At 39.0% G+C, this 14,639-nt stretch overlaps 1 protein-coding gene across 15 annotated transcripts in view; it reads left to right on the top strand.

Moving 5' to 3' along the window:
* Positions 1–14,639, top strand: part of LOC105487725 (NEDD4 binding protein 2) — a 109,449-nt gene that overhangs the window by 34,353 nt on the left and 60,457 nt on the right. For 10 of the 15 annotated variants that reach the window (XR_011621344.1, XM_071093697.1, XM_011751339.3 and 7 more), the window contains 4 exons: positions 2,706–2,785; positions 4,403–4,745; positions 9,604–10,747; positions 13,871–13,995. Coding sequence is in view for 14 of the 15 variants with exons in the window: in XM_071093697.1 (XP_070949798.1) it covers positions 4,517–4,745; positions 9,604–10,747; positions 13,871–13,995 (1,498 nt within the window). In the remaining variant the exon portion in view is untranslated. Of the gene's footprint in view, positions 1–2,705; positions 2,786–4,402; positions 4,746–7,555; positions 7,649–9,603; positions 10,748–13,870; positions 13,996–14,639 lie in introns of all 15 variants that reach the window. The other 5 variants (XM_011751333.3, XM_011751337.3, XM_011751342.3 and 2 more) reach the window with 3 other exon arrangements.

Raw genomic sequence — 14,639 nt, 5'->3', positions numbered from 1 at the left:
GATCCACCCACGTTGGCCTCTCAAAGTGCTGGGATTACAGGTGTGAGCCACCGTGCTTGGCCTGCTTTTTTTTTTTTTTTTTCCCAAGACGGAGTCTTGCTTTTGTCACCCAGGCTGGAATGCAATGGTGCAATTTCAGTTCACTGCAACCTCTGCCTTCTGGGTTCAAGCGATTCTCCTGCCCCAGTCTCCTGAGTAGCTAGGATTACAGGTGCCTGCCACCATGCCCAGCTAATTTTTGTATTTTTAGTAGAGAAGAGGTTTTACCATGCTGGCTAGGCTGGTTTGAAACTCCTGACCTCAGGTGATCCACCCGCCTCAGCCTCCCAAAGTGCTGGGATTACAGGCACGAGCCACTATGCCTGGCCTACTCTGTATTATTTTCTTTTTTTCTGATGGGTTTGAGTTTATATTGCCCTTCATTTTCTAGGTTCTTATGGTGGGGGCTTAGATTATTCATTTGAGACTTCTTTTCTAATGTATGCATTTAGTGCTATAGATTTTCCTGTTATCACTGCTTTAGCCATGTTCTACAATTTTTTTTTTTTTTTTTTTTTTTTTTTTTTTTTTTTTGAGACAGAGTCTCACCCTGTTGCCCAGGCTGGAGTGCGGTGGCTCGATTTTAGCTCACTGCAACCTTCCCGAGTTGAAGCAATTCTCCTGCCTCAGCCTCCTGAGTAGCTGGGATTATAGTTGCGCGCCACCTTGCCCGGCTAATTTTTGTATTTTTATTATTATTTGTTTATTTACTTTTGGAGACAGAGTTTCTCTCTTGTCGCCCAGGCTGGAGTGCAATGGTGCTATCTTGGCTCACTGTAACCTCTGCTTCCTGGGTTCAAACGATTCTCCTGTTTCTGTTTCTTCAGTGTGCTCACCAGCACGCCTGGCTAACTTTTGTATTATTAGTAGAGACGGGATTTCATCATGTTGGCCAGGCTGGTCTTGAACTGACCTCAGGTGATCCACCTACCTCGGCCTCCCAAAGTGCTGCAATTACAGGCGTGAGCCACCGCACCCAGCTAATTTTTGTACTTTTAGTAGAGACGGGGTTTCACCATATTGCCCCGGATGGTCTCGATCTCCTGAGCTCAGAGTGGTCTACCCACCTCAGTCTCCCATGGTGCTGGGATTGTCAGCGTGAGCCACCACACCTGGCCTACAAATTTTGATATGGTATATTTTCATTGGCATTCAATTTATTATATTTTTAAAATTTTCTTTGAGACTTCATCATTGACCCATGTATTATTTAGATGTATATTGCTTGGAAATTTTTATGTTATTGATTTCTAGTTTGATTCCATTGTGGTTGGAAAACATACCTGTGTGATATCAATTCTTTTAAATTTGTTGTGGTTTGGTTTTAGCTTAGGATATGCTCTATCTTGGTATGTCTTCTGTTAATACTTGAAAAGAGTGTGTATTCTGCTGTTGTTGGGTGGAGTATTCTGTAAGTATAGATTAGATCCTTAATTATTGGTGTTGTTGAGTTCTATATCTTTGCTGATTTACTGTCTACTGTTGATAGAGTGATGTTGAAGTCTCCAACTATAATTGTGAATTTGTCTATTTCTCCTTTCAGTTTTAGCTTCACTTATTTTGTAGCTCTGTTTAGTGCATATACATTTAGGGTTGCTATATATTTTTTATTTATATTTATTTATTTATTTATTTATTTTTGACATGGAGTTTCACTCTTGTTGCCCAGGCTGGAGTGCAATGGTGTGATCTCAGCTCGCTGCAACCTCCGCCTCCTGGGTTCAAGTGATTCTCCTGCCTCAGCCTCTCAAGTAGCTGGGATTACAGGCATGCGCCACCACGCCTGGCTAATTTTGTATTTTTAGTAGAGACAGGGTTTCTCCATGTTGGTCAGGCTGGTCTCAAACTCCCGACTTTAGGTGATCCACCCGCCTCGACCTCCCAAAGTGCTGGGATTATAGGCATGAGCCACATGCCTGGCCTTTTTTTTTTTTTTTTTTTTAATTGAGACAGTGTCACTTTGTCTCCCAGGCTGGAGTGCAGTGGCATGATCTTGGCTCGCTGCACCCTCTGTGTCCTGGGTTCAAGCGATTCTCCTGCGGTTAGTCTCTCGAATAGCCGGGACTACAGGTTAGTTCTTTTTGTATTTTTAGTAGAGACAGAGTTTTGCCATTTTGGCCAGGTTAGTCTCAAACTCCTCACCTCAAGTGATCCTCCTGCCCATTGTCCACTGTGCTGGGATTATAGGCGCCATCCCCTGAGTCTGGCCAGGGTTACTGTATCTTTTTTTTTTTGAGATGGAGTTTTGCTCTTTTTGCCCAGGCTGGAGTGTAATGGCACTATCTTGGCTCACTGCAACCTCTGCCTCCCGGGTTCAAGCAGTTCTCCTGTTTCAGCCTCCTAAGTAGCTGGGATTACAGGCACAGGCCACCACGCCTGGCTAATGTTTGTATTTTAGTAGAGACAGGGTTTCACCATGTTGGCCAGGCCGGTCTCAAACTCCTGACCTCAGGTAATCCACCCACCTTGGCCTCCCAGAGTGCAGGGATTACAGCTGTGAGCCACTGCACCCAGCCTGCTATATCTTTTTGATGGCCTGATCGTTTATCATTACACAGTGCCCTTCTTTGTCTGTGGTAATTTTCTTAGCTCTGAATTCTACTTATATCTGATATTAATATATAAGTGTACTTTTATTTAATTGTAATTAATTTAAATTTAAATAGGAACATGTGGCCGGTGGCTGCCATATTGACAGTGCAGTTCCGGAAGGTGGAGAGAGCTATGATACAAATTTAATTAAAAGGTAAATTTTATAATGTAATAGAAGACGATAAGGGCCATGGATAGTTAGCAGGAAAGGAGAGATTAGGGCCGAGGGAGCAGGGTATATGGTTTTCAGTTGGATAATCAAGAGAGAAATCATTGAATGTGACACTTGAACAAAAATTTGCAGGAGTACAGGAGTTAGCTGTGCAGATATCTTGAGGAAGAGTATATCAAAGGCTAGCAGACAGATAGGCCATTGTAAGAACTTTAGCTTTGTCTCTGAGTGATGTGGAGAACATGTAGGGGTTTAGATCAGACCCTTTTTACATTGTATAAAGCTCAGTCTGGCTGGTATATTGAAAATAGACTATGGGGTACAAGGTACAAACAGGGAGAACAGGTAAGAGGTTGGAATATGGGTTAAAGATGACAGGTGTCAGACCAATGATTAGAGCAGATTTTGGGAAATATATTAGACATTTAGTTTTGGATATGTTAAGTTTGAAATGTTTGTTAGGTATATTCAAGCAGAGAAAACAAGTAGACTGCCTGTAGTTCTATTCCAGATATGAGTCCCTGCCCTTGTGGAGCTTACACTTTATTGGAATATGGGTGGTAAATACAATATGTGTATAAAACATATGCTATGTAAGAAAACAATAAGTCCTGTGGAGAAAATTCAAGTAGGAAAGTGGGGTAAATAGTGTTGAGGCACTGAGGTCTTGAGAAGGTAATATTTGAATAATGATAAGAAGGTGATAAGGAGATAATTGGAGAAAAGTGGTTCCGTAGAGGGAACTAAGGTGTAAAGGTTCCCAAGGGAGAACATTGCTGGTGTGTTTGAAGAAGAGCGAGGAGACTTAAGTGTGGCTAAGGGAAAGGACAGTGCAGAGGTGACCAGTGTCCAGGTTATGGGCCATTTTAAGGGCTCTAGCTTTTATCTTGAGTTAGGGAGCTAGTGGATAGTTTAGTAGAAGAAAGGCATGGTCCAACCTATGGTTTAATTGAGTCACTCTGGCTTTGGTGCTAAATAGTCTGAAGGGGCAAGGGTGGAAACCAAGAGACAGGAGACTTCTAGGAATTTAGGCAAGAGGCTGTGGTAGCTAAGTCTAGGGTGGTGGCAGTGAGGAATAATAGTATTCTGGATACGTTTTGGGAGTCACATTGACAAAATTGGCTTACCAGTTGCATGTGGGATGAGAGGAGTCAAGGATTATTCCAAGATTTTGGCCTGAGTCATTGGAATGATACAGTTGTGCTAACTGAGATGGGAAAGACTGGGAAAAGCAGTTTTGAAGGGGGTGATGAGGAGCTGTTTTGGACATGTTAAATGTACGGTGCCTATTGGACATCTGAGTATAGGTGTTCAGTATGCATTCTAATTATATTTATGAAGACTTTCATGTTTTTAAAAATGAAAAAATATATTGAAACAGTGTATTCATTGTTCTGAAATATATATTGTTAACATCTTAATTTTTAACATGTTCAATCCTGGCAAAACCTGAATATTTTGGAGAGAGAGAAATTGACTACTTTTTAGCTCTGTTGTTAGAGTTGGTGGTACTTTCTTAGAGCTAAATAAAGATGTCATTCCGATTTCAGAAATGGAAATATATATAGTCTGAGTGTTTTTAATTGCTTTCTATTTTAGGTCTTTTTACTGCTGGATTGTGCAAGATATTTAACCCTATTTTTTTTGAATTATGACTTAAATATCAAACATCTTAACTAAGAAAAGGGAAACATTTTAGTTTTGGAAGTCAGAATGCCAAGGAAAAGGAAAAATCTTGGGGGAAATCCTTTTCGGAAGACTGCAAACCCTAAGGAAGTTATCGTATCCAGTGTTGCTAGTCGTGAGGAGCCAACCACTACTCTTCCTTCCATGGGTGAGACAAAAGTTGATCAGGAAGAACTCTTCACCAGTATCTCAGAGATGTTTTCTGATCTGGATCCTGATGTAGTGTATTTGATGCTTTCTGAATGTGATTTCAAAGGTGAGAAAAAGTTTAGTTTGAACCCTGTCCATCTTATAAGAAGACTTTGTGTACTATGCCATGATTAATAGTAATATAGAAAAATGTCTTATTTCTATTTTATTCATCATTTATTAATCATCTGCTGTTGGCAAGTTATTAAGGTTGGTATTTGAGTTGGTATTTGGGATATGAAGAATAAAACATAGTTTCTACTCTTAAGAAATGTGCAGTTCTAAATGTAAGGTATTTGTATAGATATCATATTCTATCTCTTTCATCTTTACTCTAGAACAGACTGGCACTATTGACACTTTAGGCTACATAATCCTTTCTTTTGAGTGGCTCTCCTATGCATTGTAGGTTTAGCAGCATCCCCGGCCTATACACACTAGTTGCCAGTAGCTCCTTACCACCCAGGTGTGACAATAAAAAATGTCTCCATGTCTTGCCATTTGTTCCCTGGGAGGCAAAATTGTACCTGGTTGAGAACCACTCTCCTCTAATGTAAGCTCCATAAAGACAGAGGTTTTAAAAACTTTGTTTTACTCCTGTATCTTCAGCCCATAACATGGCAACTGACTCATAATAGGAACTGAGTAAATATCTATTAAGCAACTAGGTAAGTATAATTTTGAAAATAAGAGCTGATTAAGAGTTGAGGCTAGTCGGGCGCGGTGGCTCACGCCTGTAATCCCAGCACTTTGGGAGGCCGAGGCGGGCGGATCACAAGGTCAGGAGATCGAGACCACGGTGAAACCCCGTCTCTACTAAAAATACAAAAAATTAGCCGGGCGCGGTTGTGGGCGCCTGTAGTCCCAGCTACTCGGGAGGCTGAGGCAGGAGAATGGCGTGAACCCGGGAGGCGGAGCTTGCAGTGAGCCGAGATCGCGCCACTGCACTCCAGCCTGGGTGACAGAGCGAGACTCCGTCTCAAAAAAAAAAAAAAAAAAAAAAAAAAAAAAAAGAGTTGAGGCTAGCAGAGTAGTATAATTTCAAAACATTGACTTTGGAGTCAAGAAACCTGGGTTGGATTTCCAGCTCTGCCACTTAATCTCTCTAGAGTCTCAGTTTTCTAATCTGTTAGGGAGAAAAATAACAGTATGCACCTCATAGGACTTTTTTTTGGTGACAATTGAGTTTTATTTTTTTGTTGTTGGTAAAGTCTTCAGTATGGTAGGTTATTAATAACTTGTCATACATTGTTTACAAGTATGTAGACAGAAGGGAGTTTATGTAAGTTGGCTAGATGAGTAATTAAATGTTGATGCTTAGTATTGTTACTAGCCATGATTAATATAAGATAAAATCATTCTAGATTTGGGAAGTTTTGGTAATGTGTTATAAACTTCCAGTTTCAGTCATTGTGTGGTCTGTGATGTGAGCATGTCTTATCCAGTTATGTATGCAGAAAACCAGTTGTCAGCAGTGCGTGATGCTCAGAAATGATAGTATATTGAATTTTGTAAGTTACTTCAACATTTTCCTTTGATGTGTTTCAAATTTAATTGTTGCATATAAACTAATACAGCAATGAAGAATTATAAGAAATCCACATCATCCTATACCATAACAAAACAACTTATTTTTGTTTTCCAGAATCTTCTATAGACCTTGTTCATAAGCATTTGTGATTTGAGTGGTGGAATTTTGTATTATGTATTTTTAACTTAACATAAGCATTTTGTCTGTGTTGCTGTAATCTATATTTTTAATGGGTTTCTAATATTCTACTGAGTTGTTGTGCTATAGTTTAATTATATCTCCATTTTTCACGAATAATTAATATTGCAGAGAACATCTTGGTAAAAAATATATTTTTCTTTCTTTTGGCTTTTTTTTCTTAGTTCCAAAACTTTATTTTCTTGCATCACAGGGTAAGAACTGCTTTGGCTCTTGGAAGCATACTCCTAAATTGCCTACCAGTGAGGTGTTCTGATTTGTAATTCCACCAGCCTTGCATAAGTGTAGTGGTTTCACTTCAGCCTTTTCAACATTGTGTAGTAGTGTTTTAAGATTTTTTTTTTTTTTTGAGATGGAGTTTCGCTCTTGCTGCCCAGGCTGGAGTGCAGTGGTGCCATCTCAGCTCTCTGCAACCTCGGCCTCCCGGGTTCAGGTGATTCTCCTGCCTCAGGCTCTACAAGTAGCTGGGATTACAGGCGTCTGCCACCATGCCCAGCTAATTTTCTTTTTTTGTATCTTTAGTAGAGATGGGATTTCCTCATGCTGGCCAAGCTGGTCTTGAACTCCTGACCTCAGGTCATCCACCTGCCTCAGCCTCCCAAAGTGCTAGGATTACAGGCGTGAACCACCACACCTGGCCTGTGTTTTAAGGTTTTAATAGGAATAAAATTGCATTTTTCTTTGTGTTGATTTAATAAAGAGGAATGTTGGACATTTTTGTACATGGTTGTTTATTCTTGTAATCTTGTGTAAATTTTTCATTCATTGAAAAAAGTTTTTTTTTTTACCATGGTTTTAATTTTTCCCAACAATCTGTATAAGGACTTTTCTTTTTATGTGATAAGTACCTATCCATCTTGGTCTTTAATTTACTTTTACTTAGTGTTAGTGTAATTTTTCATTGTATACACATTAAATTTTTAGTTGATCTTTTCTGGTTTTACTGTCACTTTACTGTCATGTAGATTTTTTTCATAGAAATACCCCTTATGTTTGCTTTCTTTTTTTTCCCCCCTCCCTGCCCCCCCCAACCTTTTTTTCTTTTCTTCCATTTTTAGGTTTTCTGTCCTTTGTAGTATTGCTATGATCTCCTAATTGGTCTCTGCCAGGCTTGCCCCCTCCAATCCCTCTTTGTTTTTCTTCTTAAGGGAACATTAATTGGGTGCTTACTAGGTGCCAGTTCTTTGTGCACAGCACTTTTTCATGGATTATCTCATTTAATCCTCACAACAACCTATGAGGTAGGTGCTTTTATTATCCCCATATTACAAATGAGAAAATCGAGGTTTAGGGACGTTAACTTGTTGAAAGTGTCATAGCCAGCAGTAGAGATTTAAATGTTGGTGTTCTGACTCCAGACCAGAGCTGTTACCTACTCTGCTGTGCTGTTTCCAGACTTACCTTTCTTAAAACAGCAAGACAAAACACAAAATAAACAACCCCTCGCTCCAAACTTCAAATGCTTAAAAATTCTAATTTTATTTTATTTTTTTTTTGGTTTCCTTTTTTTTTTTTGGGATAGGGCCTCACTCAGTTGCCCAGGCTGGAGTGCAGTAATCTAATCACTTTCACTAGAGGCTCACTGTAGCCTTCACCTCCTGGGCTGAAGCGATTCTGCTACCTCAGACACCCTACCACACTGGCTAATTTTTGTAGAGATAGGGTTTTTCCATGTTGCCCAGGCTGGTCTTGAACTCCTGGTCTCAAGCGATCTACCTGCCTCAGCCTCCCAAAATGTTAGGATTATAGGCATGAGCCACCACACCTGGCCTTAAAATTTCTAATGGCTCCCTATTTGTGTTATAACAGAAAGAGCTCAGCATTGGAGTCAGATACACCAGTCCTGGCTCTGTCACTGACTATCTGTGTGACTTGGGCCAAGTTAATGTACTTTTTAACTTCATTTCTTCATCTGTTTGCTAGGAATAATATACCTCATGGTAGTATTTGAGGATTCAGTGAGGTGATGTGTATAAAACTTCTAGCTGAAATGCTATGACTGGTAGTTTCCTTCAAGTTCCCTTCGAAAATAAAATTAATATTTCTTAACATGGCATACAGGACTGTTCCCAATTTTACCCAATCAACCTCCCTCTAGGGAGAGCCAAGCCTGGGTTTACCCTTTTTTCTCTTGTGTCTGGCAAGTTACTTTTTAATCTTCAAGTCCCAGTTCACATATCACCTTATGTGAAATCTTTTCTTATTCTCCCTTGTGCTTCTATGGCATTTGTACATTATCAAAAATGTGCATTATTTATTTATTTATTTATTTTTGAGAGGGAGTCTCGCTCTGTCACCAAGGTTGGAGTGCAGTGGCTCGATCTCTGCTCACTACCACCTCTGCCTTGCCGGTTCAAGAAATTCTCCCACCTCGGGCTCCTGAGTAGCTGGGATTACAGGCATGCGCTGCCACTACACCCAGCTAATTTTTATATTTTTAGTAGAGACAGAGTTTCGCCATGTTGACTAGGCTGGTCTCTAACTCCTGACCTCAGGTGATCCACCTGCCTCAGCCTCCCAAAGTGCTGGGATTACAGGCATGAGCCACTGTGCCTGGCCAAAAGTGTGCATTATTTAATCTGTATTATATTACAATGTAATTGTCTCTAATATAATTGTTTTTAATCTCTATTAGACTGCAAAGTTCTCTATTAGACTGCAAAAAAAATCTATTAAAGATTTTTTTTTACAAAATATTTCTGATATGCAGTACACACTCATAAATATATTTGTATTAAGTGCAATTCATAGCATGGATCATGTAAATAAATTAGATTTACTAAGAGAATATATAAAATACTTAATATTTAAAAGTGTACATTCAATAGGTATTTGTTAAATTAATCAACAGGCTTTAGGACTTTTATAAATAAGCCTAATACATCTAATGACAGATATCTATACATTTACTCAATAAATTCAGCAAATAATATTTATTTAATTAGTTTATTAGCTTGGTTTATTACTGTTTCCTGAAAGAATAGGATTGCATGTCTCCATCATTCAGACTTTTTGCCACTACAGACTTTGGTATGTTAGTAAAATATTACTTTTTTAAAAATAACATGAACATTGTACATTTATATTTTGTTCAATGCAAAATCCAATATAATTTTAGCTGGATTTTAATAAAATTATTAAATCTGTTTTCTCTGTCTATGTTTTTGTTGTTGTTATTATTCTTGTTGTTGTACAGTTGAAAATGCTATGGATTGTCTATTAGAATTATCTGCCACTGATACCAAGATAGAAGAATCATCTTCACAAAGTTTTGTTGCTTCTGGGAACCAAGTAGGTGCAGCAGAAAGTGAAATAATGGAAAAACGTCCTGAAGAAGAGAGTGAAGATTCAAAAATAGATTCATTTTTGGACATGCAGCTAACTGAAGACCTGGATTCCTTAATACAAAATGCTTTTGAGAAATTGAACTCTTCTCCTGATGACCAAGTATACTCATTTTTGCCTTCACAAGATGTTAATAGTTTTAATGACCTGAGTGAGTTTGTAAATCCTGATTCAAGTAATATGACTCCCATTTTTTCTACACAAAATATGAATTTGAACAGTGAAAATTTAGACAATTCTGGCTCTACGTTAAGTTTAAACCCATTACCTTCACATTCTGTTTTGAGCGAGTCCAAATGTTTTATAAAGGATAACACATTGGCTTTGGAAAGTAACTACCCAGAAGATTCTCTTCTCAGTAGTTCTTTAAATGTAGCAAGTGACTCCATCGTGGGCTGTAGCAGTCTCAATCAAAAACAGAAAGAACTTTTAGAATCTGAGTGTGTTGAGGCTCAATTCTCTGAAGCTCCTGTAGATTTGGATGCCAGCGAACCTCAGGCTTCTTTAAACCTTCCAGGGCTTGATTTACCGGGTACGGGTGGGGATCAAAAATCTACTCGGGTCTCTGATGTTTTTCTGCCTTCCGAAGGGTTCAACTTCAAGCCACACAAACATCCTGAACTGCCAACTAAGGGGAAAGATGTGAGTTACTGCCCGGTACTTGCTCCTCTCCCCTTACTGTTGCCTCCTCCGCCACCTCCACCGATGTGGAATCCAATGATTCCTGCTTTTGACCTCTTCCAAGGAAACCATGGCTTTGTAGCTCCTGTTGTAACCACAGCTGCACACTGGAGATCTGTGAACTACACATTTCCACCCTCAGTTATTTCTCACACTTCCCCAACAAAAGTATGGAGAAATAAAGATGGAACAAGTGCTTATCAAGTACAAGAAACCCCAGTTTCTCAGGTTGTAAGAAAGAAGACATCTTATGTTGGACTAGTTCTTGTTCTTCTCAGAGGTCTTCCAGGATCTGGAAAATCTTTTTTGGCAAGGTATGAGGTTTAATTGGGTTTTAAAAAAATAGTATAATGTCTGAATTTGAACACAAGTGTGAATATATATGCAAAATGCTTTGCTTAGTACAGATCTTTAGTAACCCCTAAAATGTTTTCTTTTTACTAAGTTTTACTAACTTTGTGTAGCTAATAATAACACTATTTTCTCTGGAAACTTTTTTTATGGAATCCCTTCATCTTTGACTATCTCTTTGAAAGACAGAAGAAAAAATTAAAGAGGATTCCAAAATTGTGAGTTATTGACGTAGTAGAGGAGAGCTAATTTGAGTGGGAGAAAGATGAGTTCAGCTTTGATCACAGAGTTAAAGAGGTATAATTGATCTTGATTTCATGGAATGAAAGTCTTAAATATATTAATTTTACTGGTAGTTGGAAATTCAGGATTATAGAATGTTGTTAAATAATGCTTTTAGAAATATGTGATTTGAAGGAAGAGAGTATAGGATGACAACTGGTAGTCAGAGAACTTCAAGTTTTCAGGGACTTTTCTGTTCCAAAATAGAGTACCATTAGTTATTTGATCTCATATATACACCTTTATCCCTTCTGTAGTTAAGGTAGGCTGTGAGTGCCTTAATCTGGGAGATAGGAGTCAAGTGTTACAGGCAGCTTTGTAATGGTTTCAGTGGCACTCCTTGAAGAGTATTGTTTTCATAATTTCTCTCTATCCCTGCTTAACCTTTAAATTCTAGAAGATTTCACCTAATCTATTTTATTTGCTAGTTTTTTTTTTCTTCTTCCAAATTTTAATCGTTAGCCTTCTAATATTATTAGTTGGGTGTCCTCTATTTGATCCTGGGTGTATCTAGTCTAGTCTTAATGAATATGCATAGATAACTGGAGAATGTCCTTCATAAACTTATTTTTAGTTTTTTTTTTTTTTTTTTAAATATCTTTTCTGTGTCTGAGTTTCTCTGCCAGTAAATTTCCGCATATTCTGCTGATACACTTACAGGCATATTTTTCAGTAGACATGTAGGCTTTTCTAACTGACTTAATAGCAACAACAACAATAAAACAATATTATAGATGTTACTGTCAGTCATGGCAGTGTGTTTCATGAAAGAGATTGGACTGAAAGGTGGTACCTTAGAAGGCAGTTGAGCTGTGAGACAATTTTGAAGAACTAGGTTTCAGGGGCCTTTAGAATCAGAGGCAGCTACAGTTTGAGTGTGGGTAAAGAAAAATGTGCTTGTCACAAGGTAGAAACTTAATATTTTTTGAATGAAGAGAGAGAAATAACGGGGATAGTGTTGAGACATAGAACCTGCGTTGTCTTGAAGAGAATGGTCCCATATTCAAACCAAAGGAAAACGATGGATGCAAAAAGTCTTTTTGAATTTTTTGGAAAGAAGGTCATGAATGGATATCTGGGAAACAATTTTGTTGTCCTGTGAGGGTAGAAAGCAAAAGGGTTTAGCAAGCTCTGATGATGGAGTTAAGGGAAAGAGAGAAGTTGGGTAGTAGTTGAAAGGGGTCACAAAGTGTAGTTACAATTTTTTTTTTTTTTTGACAGAGTCTGACTCTGTCGTCCAGGCTGTTGTGCAGTGGTGTGATCTCAGCTTACTGCAACCTCCACCTCCCCAGGTTTATGAGATTCTCCAGCCTCAGTCTCCTGAGTAGCTGGGATTACAGGTGCCTGCTGCCACCCCCAGCTAATTTTTATATTTTTAGTAGAGACAGGGTTTCACCATGTTGGCCAGGCTTGTCTCAAACTTTTTTTTTTTTTTTTTTAAGAGACAGGGACTTGCTTTGTCACCCAGGCTGGAGTGCAGTGGCATGATCATAGCTTATTGTTGTCTTGAATTCCTGGGTTCAGGCAATCCTCCTGCCTTGGCCTCCCGAGTAGCTGGGACTGCAGGCATGGGCCATCACACCCGGCTCGTTTAAAAATTTTTTGTAGAGACAGAATCTCGTCATCTTGCCCAGGCTCATCTCAAACTTCTGGGCTCAAGCAGTCCTCCCACCTCAGCCTCCCAAAGTGCTGGGACTATAGGCATGAGCTATCATACCCAGCCTAGTTAGAATTTTTAAAGATAGCTGAGATATATGCATGTTTAATGGTAAAAAAGGAAGTGTCAGAGAAGGGAAAGCTACAAAGAGAAGAGGATAAACATAGGAATTGGGATCAAATGAGCATTCCCTAGAATGTAAGCTCCATGAGTGCAAGCGTTTTTGTGTTTTTTTGTTCATTGATGTATGCTCAGTGCTTAAAACAGTGCCTGGCACTTAACAGATGCTACAGAAAGGGATATATATTTTCAGAAAAGGATAGTTAAACATTTGTTAATCTTCAAACCATTATAACGATTTTATAGTTAAGGATAAAAGGTCTTCATAACATTAAAAACAAGTTTCTGAATAATAATTTACATAAAGCAAAATAGACCTGCCTTAGGTTGGATTTTTTTGGAATTAAACTTCTGCTTAGAGTATTTTCAGTATGATTTGTTTGAATATTACAATATGTTTATTCTTTTATTTATCTATTTGTGTTTAATTTTTTTTTTTCTTTCTTTCTTTTTTTTTTTTTTTTGAGAGAGGGTCTTATTGTGTCACCCAGGCTGGAGTGCAGTGGTGCAACCTTGGCTCTCTGTAACCTAAACCTCTTGGGTTCAAGTGATCCTCCCAACTTAGCTTCCCAAGCAACTGGGATTATAGGTGCACACTACCACACCTGCCTAATTTTTGTCTTTTTTGTGTAGTTGGGTTCTTGCTATGTTGCCCAGACTGATTTTTATTCTTTTATTTTATTTATTTATTTATTTTGAGACACAGTCTCGCCTGTTGCCCAGACTGGAATACAGTGGTGCAATCTCAGCTCACTGCAACCTCCACCTCCTGGGTTCTAGCAATTTTCATGCCTCAGCCTCTAGTAGCTGGGACTGTAGGTGCATGCCACCATACCTGGCTAATTTTTGTATTTTTAATAGTGATGGAGCTTCACCACGTTGGCCAGGCTGGCCTTGAACTCCTGGCCTCAAGTGATCTACAAAATGATAGTACTTGAATAATGTATTTGGTTTATGACTTTGAAAAAATTAGGAGAGAAAATTTAGAAGAAAAGGTAATGAAAATTATTTCATTTATCTTTCACAGGACTTTGCAAGAGGATAATCCAAGTGGAGTCATTCTTAGTACTGATGATTATTTTTATATAAATGGACAGTACCAGTTTGATGTAAAGTACTTAGGAGAAGCACATGAATGGAACCAGAATCGTGGTAAGAACAGATAATCAGATTCTGGGTAACGTTGTGAGTAATATAAAGAAAAGATTCACTTAGTATTTGTTTGTGTATTTGTTTTTTTTTTTTTTTTTTTGAGGCAGGTTCTCGCTATGTTGCACAGGCTAGAGTGCAGTGGTGTGATCTTGGCTCACTGCAGCCTTGACTTCTGGGTTCAGGTGATCCTCCCACATTAGCCTCCCGAGTAGCTGGTACCACAGATGTGCGCCACCATCCCTGGCTAATTTTTGTATTTTTTGTAGAGACAGGATCTCACTTTGTTGTCCAGGCTGGTCTTGAACTCCTGGGCTTAAGCAATCTGCCTCTCTCAGCCTCCCAAAGTGCCGAGTTTGCAGAAGTGAGCCACTGCGCCCAGCTAAATTGGCTTAGTATTTTTTTTCGAGATGAAGTCTCGCTCTGTGCCCAGGCTATAGTGCAGTGGTGCAATCTCGGTTCACTGCAACCTCTGCCTCCTGTGTTCAAGTGATTCTCCTGCCTCAGCTTCCTGAGTAGCTGGGATTACAGGTGCATGCCACCACACCTGGCTAATTTTTGTATTTTTTGTAGCGACAGGATTTCCCCATGTTGGCCAGGCTGGTCTCGAACTCCTGACCTTAGGTGATCCGCCTGCCTTGGTCTCC

Source organism: Macaca nemestrina, chromosome 3, assembly GCF_043159975.1.
Source record: "Macaca nemestrina isolate mMacNem1 chromosome 3, mMacNem.hap1, whole genome shotgun sequence".
Lineage (NCBI taxonomy): Eukaryota > Metazoa > Chordata > Mammalia > Primates > Cercopithecidae > Macaca > Macaca nemestrina.
This window is presented reverse-complemented; position numbering and strand designations above follow the sequence as displayed.